The sequence below is a fragment of the Anarhichas minor genome, unplaced genomic scaffold, assembly GCF_050575085.1.
Source record: "Anarhichas minor isolate MPS153535 unplaced genomic scaffold, ASM5057508v1 ptg000087l, whole genome shotgun sequence".
NCBI classification, from domain to species: Eukaryota; Metazoa; Chordata; class Actinopteri; order Perciformes; family Anarhichadidae; genus Anarhichas; species Anarhichas minor.
The window spans coordinates 1,254,514-1,267,990 of NW_027466533.1; the positions used below are offsets into that span (position 1 = coordinate 1,254,514).

Consider the following 13,477-nt stretch of genomic DNA (forward strand, 5'->3'; position numbering starts at 1 on the left):
GCAAGTGTCCATGCAATAGTGTTGGTACAAGTATCTGTGTAGAGATTGTTTACTCAGTTCGTGTCACGATGATGCGCACCAGCCAGATGGTAGCATGGTGGGACAGTGGTTATAGCAGTGTCACCTCACAGCGAGAGAGTCCTATTTTTAACCCGCCAGGCGTGTATTCTCTCGGTGTGTATACTCTCGGTGGTGGAGTACTAAGTTGCCCTCACGTGCGAGTATGAACGATGACAGAGAAACGCTCATGGATGGACCCATACCACCCCCCCACCCCCTAAAAAAAAAAAACTATAACCAACATTGCAATAAAAGAACCGAGAAAAGGTTCTTCAGCCGACAATTTACAGTGAAGTGGGTTAATCATCCAGGGGAACCAAGACACTGTTTCTGGTAAGACAAGTTGCTATTTCGTTTGTTTATGTATTTTTCCCCCACGTTATCAGCAGCACAAATACAATTAATTAATGTCCACTTTATGGAGGCAGACGTTTCAGAATCAGATAACTCAAAACCTATACATATATGCAAATGATAGCTATCTGCATGAGAGATACCAAAAGGTAAAATTAATGTTTAGTGATTGGGTGGACTGATCATTTACAATAACTGGTATATTGAACGTGTATTATTAAATGTATTTTAAAAAATCAACTTTTGGCCTTCTACACTATTAGAAAAAGGGTATATAAGTAGAATGAGTGGTGAAAGAAGTACCCTGACCTTTTACTTACATAAAAGTAGCAATACTTACTTGTGAAACTACTAAATTCAGAATCCTTCTTAAGTAAAACAAAAGTAAAAAATATACTTTGAGTACACAAAGTAAAACTACTTCAAGCTTAATCTATAATAATACAGTATATCATAATGTATTACTTTATTTCTACTCTAAACTGGCAAAGTAATTATTATTAATAAAAGCACAAAAAGTAAAATGTACAATATTTGCCTCCAAAATGAGAAGAGGTATAAAAATGAAAATACTCAAGGAAAGTACGAGTACCTCAAAACTGTAAAACATATAAGTACAGTACTTGAGGAAATATATTTAGTTACAACCCTCACTGAAATCATCTACACCTACCATATCTATGACTTATTCAAACCAAAACTATTTTCACAACCTAAAAATATAAAATATAAAAAAAACGTTTTCTGTGATTTAGGTGAACCTTTAAACGCCAGTGAATAACAAGCCTTTATGTCCGTGGTGTTTATCTAACATGGTATTGTTGTTGTCGTTACATAATCATTAAGCTGTTTATTGTAAAATGTAATTTTTCCGAACGCTTCACGAGGCGGGAGGCTGTCGTCATGTTCCGCTCCTCCTCGGTATTTTCCGCCCGTCTCCGTCCCCGCGTCGGGCCTTTCCGGCCAGCGTCGCCAATCTGCTTTCTCGTCCTTCTCCAATCTCCGTGTTGTTGTTCCCGGTGACGCGGCGGAGGTGTAGCCTGACGCGGGCTCTTACGTGTCGGCCAGAATAAAAGTGGAGCTCCGGAGGCCCGCGAGTGACGAAGGGAGTCCGTATCGGTAAGGACGGAGCGGTGTCCGGGGCTCAGGGAGAGGCGGCACGCGGCCGTAGGAAGTGTCGGTCTGGTCGGGTTCGGCCCGAAGGGAACAAAGAGATCATGGCGCCGCGGTGTGTTTGTAGCAGAAGGGAGGGAGGGGAGGCTGCGGCGGTTTGGGAGAAACGGAGCAAACTGTTCGGCTTTTTGTCGCGAACCAAGAGGGGCAGTTCGTGTGTTAACACGTCAGAAACTGTGATAGGACTTTAGCGTTTTAAAAAAAATGCACTCTACTGTCAAATTATGCTCTAACAGACAGATTTATGCGCACATGTTTTGCGCCGTTTCCCAGCGCATTGAACCCCATCAGTAGCGATATGTTTATTTATTTCTGCTACTTGCCCGATTTAATTCGATATTTTCGAATTTCTGTTTTTTACACGCGCTCACCTTGTCGATAACCTTCTCGTTTCTAGTTCCCATTCATTGTATCTCGATAGAAATAGGGCTGTTTTTACAGGCCGTCGCGTTTGGCCGCACACAACATGAACTCAAAAGGCCTGGAGATTTTTTTAACTCGCTTGTTGAAGTTGTAAATAAGTTTTCTTGTCTCCCGGGGATGTGGCCGGTGTGTGTGCGTCGAGGGGGGCGTTGCTCCGGCCATGTGGCTCCGCTGTCACACGAGTGATGTTTTGAAAAGCAGAGGGAGAAATGTGTGAAGCCAATCATGCGGCGAGAGAGCAGCTACGCACCGCGTGAGATCACCGAGCCACGCGTCCCCAGATCAGCGCTCTCTGTGCCGCCCGAGGTCCGATCTGCGGTCCCGAAAGGGCCTTTTATTGTTAGTGATGAATGCAGTGTAGATTCAGAGCCAGAGTTTAAAGTGTGTCTTCCACAGAGTTAGTAGTTAGTAGTTTCTCCTGTGTAGACTCTGTTGAATCCCAGAAGTTATCAGTGGTGGAAAGTACATTTACTCAAGTACTCCGCAATTTTGAGGTACTTTAGATATTTACATTTTCTGCTACTTTTCTATGTTTACATGGTTTATTTATTTGCGATTTTACAGCACAGGGGTTGCACAATGGAATATAAGCTGATGCCACTACACACACACACACACACACACGCACAAACAGAATATGTATACACATGTAGAATAGAATAATATGAAGTGAAATCAAGTGAAAACTAATGAGATGTTGGTTTATTGTGGGAGTGGGGGTCTGTGGAACCATCTTAAAAGAAAGTTTAAAAGTAAATTTATACACTACGACAAATACTGTATTTTACCTTTTATTCCACTTCATTTATTTGATAATTTTAGTTACTTTACAGATGAATAATACAAAATGTGATCAACAAATCAGTTATGATGTAGTTAATAATTATTATCCAATGATGTAATACATATTAATCAGAAATGGGCAGTTGTACATAATGTCTACCTTAAGTACCAATACGATGCCAATACTTGTGTACTCTTACAGGAGTAATATTGAATGCAGGACATCTACTGGACATCTACTTTTTAACACAGTATTGCTACTTTTATTAAAGGCAAGGCAAGTTTATTTGTATAGCACATTTGAACTACAAGGTAATTCAAAGTGCTTCACATAAAACCATTAAAAACATCAAAACATAAAGCAAAAGGAGATTTAAAAACAATTAAGAACATTCATTGAAACAATAAAAACAGTCATTAAAACACGAAAAGCAGTGTAAGAAATAAAGTAGTAAAATGCAGGAAATTGATTAATATCCTTGAATATGGTTCAATTAAAGGCAGCAGCAAACAGAAAAGTCTTCAATCTTGATTTAAAGGAGCTGAGGGTCTCAGCAGACCTGCAGCTTTCTGGGACTTTGTTCCAGATATGTGGCTCTGGGAACAGAAAGTAGACCGGTCCCAGACGACCTAAGGGGTCGGGGATGGTTCATAAGGTAGCAGCAGATCAGAGATGTATTTTGGCCCTAAATCATTCAGTGCTTTATAAACCAACAGCAGGATTTTAAAGTCAATTCTTTGTTGGACAGGAGGCCAGTGCAAAGACCTCAGAACTGGACTGATGTGATCCACTTTCTTGGTCTTAGTGAGGACTCGAGCTGCAGCGTTCTGATTGACTTTTTACAGAGACCTGTAAACACACCGTTACAGTAGTCGAGTCTACTGAAGATAAATGCATGGACAAGTTTTTCCAAATCCTGTTGAGACATAAATCCTCTAATCCTTGATATATTATTTAGGTGATAGTAGGCTGATTTTGTAATTGTCTTGGCTGTTCAGGTTGAGGTCTGAATCCATAACTACAGCTAGATTTCTGGCTTGGTTTGTGGTTTCTAACATCACTGATTGAAGCTGAGCGCTGACTTTCAATCGTTCGTCCTTGGTACCAAAAACAATTACTTCTGTTTTGTCTTTGTTTAATTGAAAGTACAAGATCTGAGTTTCTTCTGAGATTCTTCCAACACTTATTATTGTTGTTGTTACAGTTAAAATACAATTCATTAAAAAAACGTCAATCAGTTTCCTCTCTATTTAATTAATTATTGAAATATTTTATTTTTTTACATAAACTCTTTATAATAATCTATTTATAATAATCTATTCATCCAACACAGTCACTCACAATAATGATGATTTAAACGCCATAACAGCTTTTAGAGCTTCTTTACTAACAGAGGGAAACGTATAAATGTTTGAACTACAGATAATGGGTTATTAATCTTTATATGAGCTAGTCAGCCAATAGGGTGTCATCACATCTTTTTGTATCTGTTCCGTTCCCATTAAAGTCATCCATACTGTTATCACGATAATGTGCTTCTCTTTCACCTTTGCCAAAAACCTGTCCATGCTGGCAACAAGGAAAGCCATTTTAGTGGTGATGCATTCAATGTATCGCTGCGACGTAGTGTTAGTGTAGCAGTGGAATCACCCCAGACTGGTGCTGGGGGAAATGAAAAGGTTGACGGTTGGCCATTAAAAGTATCATTTAAAATGATGTTAAAATGATGTTTTTTTACTCCAGCTGGCTTCCTTTGTTCAACATTTAGAAAGGTTCAGGTACAGAGGTGTTTCCTAATACAACTCAGAACAATCTTCTCAATTTTTCAATCATCTCTCTTTTTTGGAGACTGTTTGTTGACTTGAGTGAAACCTTGTCACCAACAAGAAATTCATTTATATATAAAAGAAATATATATATAGCAACACACGGGATTCCAGAGCACGTCATTATCCAGAACAAAGGATTTTACACTAAGCTACACATGCTGGAATGCTGAAACAATTCATCCAGACAAACTGGAACTCCACGCCTCCTTTGTGGCCCTCCAGGTGCATTCTCATATTTTCCCACAATGCATTCAATATTAGTACAACTACCTTTAAGTGAAACGCAATCCACTTTGACACCACAAACACACAACAGAGTGACTGTAGAGCATAATCATCACCTCAACAAAAACTGAACGCTACAAGATTCATAAATGTAGATTTATTATTTTTTTGCACCATTTTAAACATCTATTGCTTTTACTTTTATTTCATTGGACATTTTACGTACTTTACTGTAAAACGAGGTGAAAACCTCGTAATGCATAAGAACCCATTTATTATTTTATTAAAATATAATTTAATGCCAAATCAATCTTCTCTCTTTCAGTCACAAATGTATTTGTCTTATTTAAAAAACAACAGCAAGGTTCAGTGGATCACAGGTACCACGTTTCCTCATTTTCAAACAAGAAACCACTTGTTTATAGTGTCGTTAGCGGTGTAATAAACTAAGATGGAACTGTTGAACTTCAATTTACAGATAAAACCCACAATAGATACGATCAGTCATCATTGTTCAAGACCAGTTTTCTCACATTTCTGACCAGCGCTCCACCTCATAATCCACCAAGATCCAGATGTTTTTATCTAGCGCACACATTCGGCCTCTCACACTTTTTAGAGTTCAGCACCTGTGACTCCATGCTGAATTTCACCTTAGGCCAGAACAAGGAACTTAAATATTAAACATAAAAGATTTAATGTTTAATAGTTAATAACAGATTCATGGGCATCTGGTCGATACGCTGCGGTTTGAGATTGCAGCGTCATTCTGGGTACATCCATCGAGGTTAGGCAAACATTCCTATGTGATGAAAATGTAAGAATAATTTCTTAAGGTATCTGCACATTTCTGCCGTGTTTGCTTGTATGTGTTTGTTTTTTCCAGTTCGTACCATCTGTGGTGCTGATCAACAGATGCTGGCGGCTGCAGATTTTAACAGCCTCTCCCCGAATCTTCATCCTCACCTCAGCCGATGAAGATGGAGACCGTGGAGGTTCAGCAGGGACTGGAGGCTGTTGTGACTGAGACCGAGACCCAGCACATCACCCAGGCGCAGATCGCTACTCTGGCACAGGTAACGGGAGACGTGAACACCGCCGTGGGTATCGAACAGGCCATGAGGATCGGGAAGTGCCGCTGGTTTGCCGAACATTTTTGAAAGAAAATAACAATTGTAAAATGTAAAATAAAATAGAAAAGTTTGGCGTTAAAGTGCACGTGGCAGACAGCCTGATCATGTCACCTGTGAATTTTTTAGGTAACAATGACAACAGGGCACATCTCAGCAACCGGTCCCACGGTAACGCTGGTGCAGCTTCCCAACGGACAGACGGTTCAGGTCCACGGTGTGATCCAGGCCGCACAGCCGTCTGTCATCCAGTCCCCACAGGTCCAGACCGTGCAGGTAAAACACACACACACACACACACACACAATCCTAGTTTTGGCTGTTTTTAGATTTAGCCACAGGTTAAAGAGCATGAAGTGAGAGGGTCGTTGGTTTGTTCCAGATCTCCACCATAGCAGAGAGTGAGGATTCACAGGAGTCCGTAGACAGTGTCACTGACTCTCAGAAGCGCAGGGAGATTCTGTCACGACGCCCCTCATACAGGTAATGTGTGTGTGTGTGCGCGCAACACTTTCAGGAGACCGGCAAAACAATTATAATACCTCATAACTAAAGCAAACTAGGCACATGTTTTTTTTCGCTTTGTTATTTACACATTTTAGATGGCATCCAGCTGCATCAATCAATATTTTCATATGATTAATAAAACTCAATATGATACAAAAAATTGCACAATTGCTACAGTGCAACACCAATTCATTTTTTCCAGCTCTTTTTGATTTTCTCCCCCATTCAGCTCTTTCTATAACTAGAAGATGTATTGATTGTGGGAAAAGCTTGTTTACTGTAAACAGTGATAATAAAATATTTGCAGAAAAAAAAAAGAACAGTATCCAAAATCTGGGGATAAAAAGTTATTTCAACCATCTGGCATATTTTCTTAGTGAAAGTACCCAAACAACGAGGATTACATGTATGAGACATGGAAATGACCATTGAAAAGCTAACGGTGATACTAAAACTGATGCAATACTTCACATGAAATAGAACTCCCGTTGTCGTTTTACCCCGACAGGAAAATCCTGAACGACCTCTCGTCCGACGCACCGGCCGTCCCTCGTATCGAGGAGGAGAGGGCCGAGGAGGATTCCACCATCGCCGCCGCCACACATTCGATCACCACCGTCACAGTGCCCACGCCCATCTACCAGACCAGCAGCGGCCAATACAGTAAGTGATGGTTGACTCGGTGCAGCCGTGTCCAAGGTCGCAGGTGGACGACTCGCCCGTCACACCTTGTTCAAACGTTAAACGTGTGCCACGATTAGGGATGGGTGGCCTTAGGATTTATTAATCTCTTATTTTTATTGCAAAAAATATATATTTATTATAATAGTCATTATTATTACTATTACTATCATTATTATTATTGTTGTTATTATAATTAATAATACGAATTGTTATTATTATTATAAATAATAATAATACAAAATAATAGGATTAGAATTTATTTATATATAAAATATAACAAATATTACAAAATATTGTTTTTTATTATAATAGTCATTATTATTATTATAATTAATAATAATAATTGTTTTTATTTATAATAATAATAATAACGAATTCAGAAAATGATTAGAATTAATTTATATATCAACTATAACAAAATATTGTCTGTAACGGGTGCGACAGGAAAGTCAATATACGAGTTCAATATTCTCCCGTGAAACAAATCTTAGTAAACCAGATCATATTCTTGACATTAAAACACAGAGTGAAGTTTGAAACGAGCGAGCTGCGGCTTTAAGAAGTTTGTCCATTTACCTGACATGAGCCTCGGTGCACACGTGAGTGAAGACAAAGGGAAACACACAGAGACATATTGACCATGAACGGTCGACTATTAGACGACTGGATCTAAGGAGCCTGATTCCACGGACAACGTTGCAGTCGAATCGTCGCAGTGACGGGAAAATGTGGTGATGTCATCGCTCATAAATAACAGCATCATAAGGCCAGTGTTTCAAAATCAAGGACTACATTTATTAATCACGAGCCCTCACATAAACGCAGCACCGTCAGAGCGCAGGAATTATTTCACATTTATGAACGATCCTCGAAACCCAGCTGCTCGCAGGTTGCGTCTCTCTCTGACTCTCGTCGTTGGCGCTCTCCTCCCGTCTGGGTATATTGCTACAATGGAGAAGATGGAATTATGAAGGAAAGCGAGCAAGATAAGAAACTGTGTCTCTTTGTCTTATCGATCTCTGATCTGTGTCAGTACTATGGACACTACACCACACCACACTACACACACACACACACACACACACACACACACACACACACACACACACACACACACACACACACACAGAACAAACAGTAAATGATTTAGTTGTTTTTACTGTTTTTTTATTGATACATAAAGCTATATAGTATATATATATATGCACACACACAACACACCTGTGTAAATAGTCAATTGTTCGCTAACTTGTTGCCACAACAACTTTATAAGGTGGAAATGTGCGTCTGTCAGCTTGTTTTAGATAAATATATCTTTTCAATCCGGTTGTGTACTCACCCATTTCCCTGGTGAGCGGTTCTGTTGACAGTGGATCTTACGAACAGTTGGAGCAGGTTAAACACATGTTGACAACGACTGGTGAGCAGAGCTGGACGACCGAGTGTTTCTTCTCTCTCATCGTTTCATTCCTGTTCTTTGGTTTGTTCCCTCTCGCCGAACACACAGTCGCAATCACACAGGGCGGAGCCATTCAGCTGGCCAACAACGGCACGGATGGAGTCCAGGGCATCCAGACTCTGACCATGACCAACGCAGCAGCAGCTGCCCAGCCCGGAGCCACCATCCTCCAGTACGCGCAGACCAGCGACGGCCAGCAGATACTGGTTCCCAGTAACCAGGTGATGGTCCAAGGTGAGCGGGCTGAATCAATGAAGCTGTGTGTAAAAGGGCTGAAGCGTGTGATGTGTTCATTTTGCATCGAGATCCATTACTTTTGAATGTATGTATTTATTTTTATTATGAATCATTTCAGAAAAAGCATTTTTTTTTCTTCCTAATCTTGGTCATTTTCTGCTGATATTATTTTCTGTTTATAGTTTTTTTAAATTTAAAAATAATATGTGACTACACCTTCCAGCCGCCTCCGGTGACGTCCAGGCCTACCAGTTCCGAGCGGCCCCCGCCAGCACCATCGCCCCGGGGGTGGTCATGGCCTCTTCCCCTGCCCTGCCCACCCAGGGCGCCACCGAGGTAGTCACCCGCAAACGGGAAGTCCGCCTCATGAAGAACAGGTATGAAAAGAGGGGGGGTGTCTGGTCTCAATAGTGGCTTTGCTCTGGCATCAGGAATTCCCCAATAATCAAAAATAAAGGTCAGTCTGGGGTAGGTGATAGATTTATTAAAAACCAGACAATAGGATGACGATAAATAAATGACACAGCATTCACTAAAGTGCCCCCTGAATATGAATAAGAAAGACAGCATCCCCGGCGCCTGTAATTGGCAGCCCACTGCTCCCTATATACAGGGATGGGTCAAATGCAGAGACAAATTTCCCCAATAACGGGATCAATATAGTATAATAAATAATAAAATAAATGTGTCTCGTCCTTCCTACAGAGAGGCAGCGCGGGAATGTCGCAGGAAGAAGAAGGAGTATGTTAAGTGTCTGGAGAACCGAGTGGCCGTCTTGGAGAACCAAAATAAGACACTAATCGAAGAACTGAAAGCCCTCAAAGACCTGTACTGCCATAAATCCGACTAGTTCGTTATCCCGACTGCCCGGCCTTCCACTTTGCACACGGCTCGCTAATCCAGTCCTACTTCTACTACCTTCTCTTCAGTGGGCTGTCAATAATCATTCATTTAAAAAATACACACAATCTTTCCAATATCAGTGCACCAAAACAGCAGCTACAATCCAGCTGCTGACAAGTTAGTGGAACACTGTGCTCTTCATTGTAGGGGTACTACACTGGACAGCAGAGTCCAACGAGGGCAAGGAGATACTCTCCCCGGGGTTCATTTCCACCATCTACATGGTCTCTTTTTACAGCCAGATCACGTCAAACCGAATGGTGGACTTGCTCATATTGAATGGCCTCCCTGGACTGTATGTAAGCAATAACGCCCGACAAATTGCCCTTAAAGCATCGCCGTTGCTGCTATGGTTACCTGCAGTGAAAATGTGCGATTGTTAAACTCTGTTGAATGAGTCACATATAATATATTTATTAATGAGTATTTTCACTGTTTAACTTTACAGTCACTATGATGAGTTCAGTGTCAAACAGTCAACTGGCCAAAATTATGACAAGAAAAAAAAACATTGAAAGTATGTTTATCCTAAAACAGTGTCTGACGTTTCGGTTTCAGGATGTGAATGAATTATGATCTTCTAACTTAATCCACATCAACTTTTTTCAGAAATATGGCCACCAGTGTAGCGGACTCTACAACTAATTGGACACAAACAAGTCTTTTTTTATTTTATTTTTAAGATTCTACCAACGGCCGATCTTTTAGGAGGCGGAGCTGCGTGTGTCAGCAGACGGTAACTCGGCCACAACAGACGGTTGTTGAGGTGCTAATAAAATGAGACCATTAGCAAGCCGAGGCACTGTTTTATAGGAAGATTATTGTTTTTACGACTTGGGGTTCCATATTTATATTTTTGGCCAACATTTCTATTAGTTAAAGTAACATTACTCGCTACCTTCGGTCTAGTAGGGAAGCAACACAAGAGGCCGTTTTACCTCAGTGTGAACTAATCTGAATGTTGAAGTTATTACGCAACCTGGTTGCTTTGACTGACCGCACTTAACACGGTTCTGCACACAAGTAGTTTTTTAGAGGCAAAGCTCAATTTTAATGATATATATATATATATATATATATATATATATATATATATATATAGACCCAAGTCATATGACAGATACAGCTGGGTGAGTAGAAGGTTGTCTCGTCAAAGATTAGACTCTAAACAGATAATAACCAGGTTGTACAAAAGCGCACATTTAAGTTATTCAAACAGACCTAAATGTTCGGTCATCTCATTGTGCCACACTGAACGGTCAGTTTGTTGTCAAAAAAAAAAAAGAAGACCACCATAATCAAAGTTATCATTCTAACGTGACATTCATTTTTCTGTTTTTTTTTTACAATGTTGTGTCTGTTTTGCAACGTCTGTGAATTAAATGGTGGTACAACATGGATCGAGATGGCAGAGCCATTTATTGTAAATGTGTAGCAGATTCTTTGTGATATCGGCTACAAATACATGAGTTTAACCCAAACGATCCATGTTATGTTTTGTCGGACTGTGTGTTTGTCGAGAAGATACATGTGCGTATTTGTCCGTTTATTTTTTTATATAACTGTACAGAGTCTACGGCATGTGTAGACCTCGTGTGTTTTTGGTTTGTTTGATATGGGAAATGTTCTTACGGCTTGTACAAAACCAACTTTTGCATATTTGTAACATGCATTAATGTATAGTGGAAGACAGAGTACGTGTGTGTTCATGTAATCCACCAGGCCTACCACCGTCATGGCAGCTAAGTGTGTGAGAAAAGGCCTTCGCTGGTTATATTTCGGAGCGCTGTGCTCTGTTTGTTTGTAGAGAGCAGTCAGGTTCCACAACATATCAGGTGCTTTTTTTGGGGTTAATTCGAAAACTGCACAGAACATTTGTTGGTTTCACACTCATCCACACATGGCTATGTTTTTAACTGGAAATGTACTTTTATCTCAGCAGGAATGTCTCCATTAACAACGGTTTTAGATATCTTCCAATTGATCAAATGAAAGCACAACTTTTCCTTCCTTTTAGGCACTTCATATTTATTTTACTGCAAAATTACACTCGATTTTAATTTAAGATACAAGATATATCAACCAAATTATGTGCTGATTTAAACCGTAAACTAACCTGAATCCTCTCTAAACCAAAAATATTTGACAGTTTTGGGGTAAAGCATACTTGTTTGTTATGGGAACTCTACATTCTTACTGTTTCCTCCAGCTCACTGTTGATGTTTGAAATTTAGCAAACTCATCGAGATGGAGTTACATCTGGATTTGCTCAGTTATTACGAGACTGTGATGACAGGTGGGCGTGAGATGATGAACCCTGACTCCGTTCAAAGATGGTCTTTGGTTTATTTGGTTGAAAGCTCCAAAAGCTAGTAAGTGGCCCTTGAGTTGAAAAGGTTTTTACCACAAAGTTTCAAAACCTCAAGTCGTGGGCCAAGAGGAAATTTGGGGGCACCGATGTGCTCCTTACAATTTAGTTTTGTTTCTTTTATATCACTTTTAACAAAGATCACCAGTTCACGGTAGCTCTGTCCATTTTATTTTTCTAATTTAACATGTTGATATTGTACAGTATATATCTATTTGTAATGTATAGAGGATTAAAGGGTTGAATCATCTAAAGAATTCACAGCAGCACCTTCAGAAGGATTTGAATGAATCATCTCATATCGATCCACAAGAGGAGAGGATAAATTGAATCACTATTATGGAACAACAGAGGGATCAGTGTCGGGGGTTTAAATATGCTTGTGTGGCTGCAGAGCACTCAAAACTTTTCAATACCGGTGCCATTATGATACCCGAGATGCTGAGATGAAAACTTTCGTACGTGTATTCTGGCGAAGAAAAGAAAAAAAAGTCCACCTTTTTGCAATTCACACATCTATAGTGCTGGTGCTGAAAAAAACAACATAATCTTTTTGTTTTGTTGTTTTATTACACTATCTTTTCAACAAAACCAAATGGAACAGTCTATACCCACAGGCCTCACTTGTGCATGAAACAGACTGATATCCATGTGTGTAAAAGTATATATAGAGACTTTCTAGAACAGTAATAATGTTTTTTCTAACTTTTAATGTGATCAGTTTCTATATTGCCACTTTTACAAGTTATCAATTTCAAAATGCCATGTATTGTATAGCATTGTGTAGACGAGGTCACCAAATGATGCATCGTGTAGCGTTCGTTTCAACGTTGTCGCAGTATAAAACTATACCAGCTCATTATTGGAAAGTGCTGTTAATCTGACATTACATCCCTCTTTTGTAAACACTTGCTATGTTGCAATAAACTTCTCTTGAAGATTGTTATGTATTGTGAATTAATTAATCAATCAACAATCCGTTCATGACAGACACTGAACCATGAAGGGGTCATTTGTTCACATAAATAGACATTTACTTGAAATACTCTATTCAAGTGAAAGTGCATTTTTTTTTAAATCTTGTTTAAGAGAAGGAAAAGTAGTATTATCAGTAAAATGAAGTATTAAAAGTGAAACACTCATGCAGACTCATTTCTTCTTTATTATATTGCATATGCATTCATGTGTACGCAGCATTTTAATGTTGCAGACAGTGGAGCTAATTTGAACTATTTACATTCTGTTGGGTAATTAAATCTGTCGCAATGCATCATATTTAATAAAGTTATTATATGTTTTGTATGTAAAATCTTCTCATCAAGTAACTAGTAACTATACATA

At 39.5% G+C, this 13,477-nt stretch overlaps 1 protein-coding gene across 1 annotated transcript; it reads left to right on the forward strand.

Moving 5' to 3' along the window:
* Positions 1-1,448: 1,448 nt before the first annotated feature.
* On the forward strand, positions 1,449-10,857 carry creb1b (cAMP responsive element binding protein 1b). Its single transcript, XM_076081847.1, has 8 exons — positions 1,449-1,533; positions 5,735-5,924; positions 6,108-6,254; positions 6,361-6,461; positions 6,994-7,148; positions 8,677-8,862; positions 9,089-9,242; positions 9,571-10,857. The coding sequence occupies exons 2-8, from the start codon at positions 5,823-5,825 to the stop codon at positions 9,713-9,715; spliced, it is 990 nt and encodes a 329-aa protein (XP_075937962.1). The 5' UTR covers positions 1,449-1,533; positions 5,735-5,822; the 3' UTR covers positions 9,716-10,857.
* The last annotated feature ends 2,620 nt before the right edge of the window (positions 10,858-13,477 follow it).

Bases quoted from the DNA above. Each gene is read 5' to 3' on its own strand.
- creb1b (XM_076081847.1), top strand. From the start codon at position 5,823: ATGAAGATGGAGACCGTGGAGGTTCAGCAGGGACTGGAGGCTGTTGTG. The intron at 6,462-6,993 runs GTAATGTGTGTG...TTACCCCGACAG, and splicing joins TCACGACGCCCCTCATACAG to GAAAATCCTGAACGACCTCT. The intron at 7,149-8,676 runs GTAAGTGATGGT...CCGAACACACAG, and splicing joins GACCAGCAGCGGCCAATACA to TCGCAATCACACAGGGCGGA.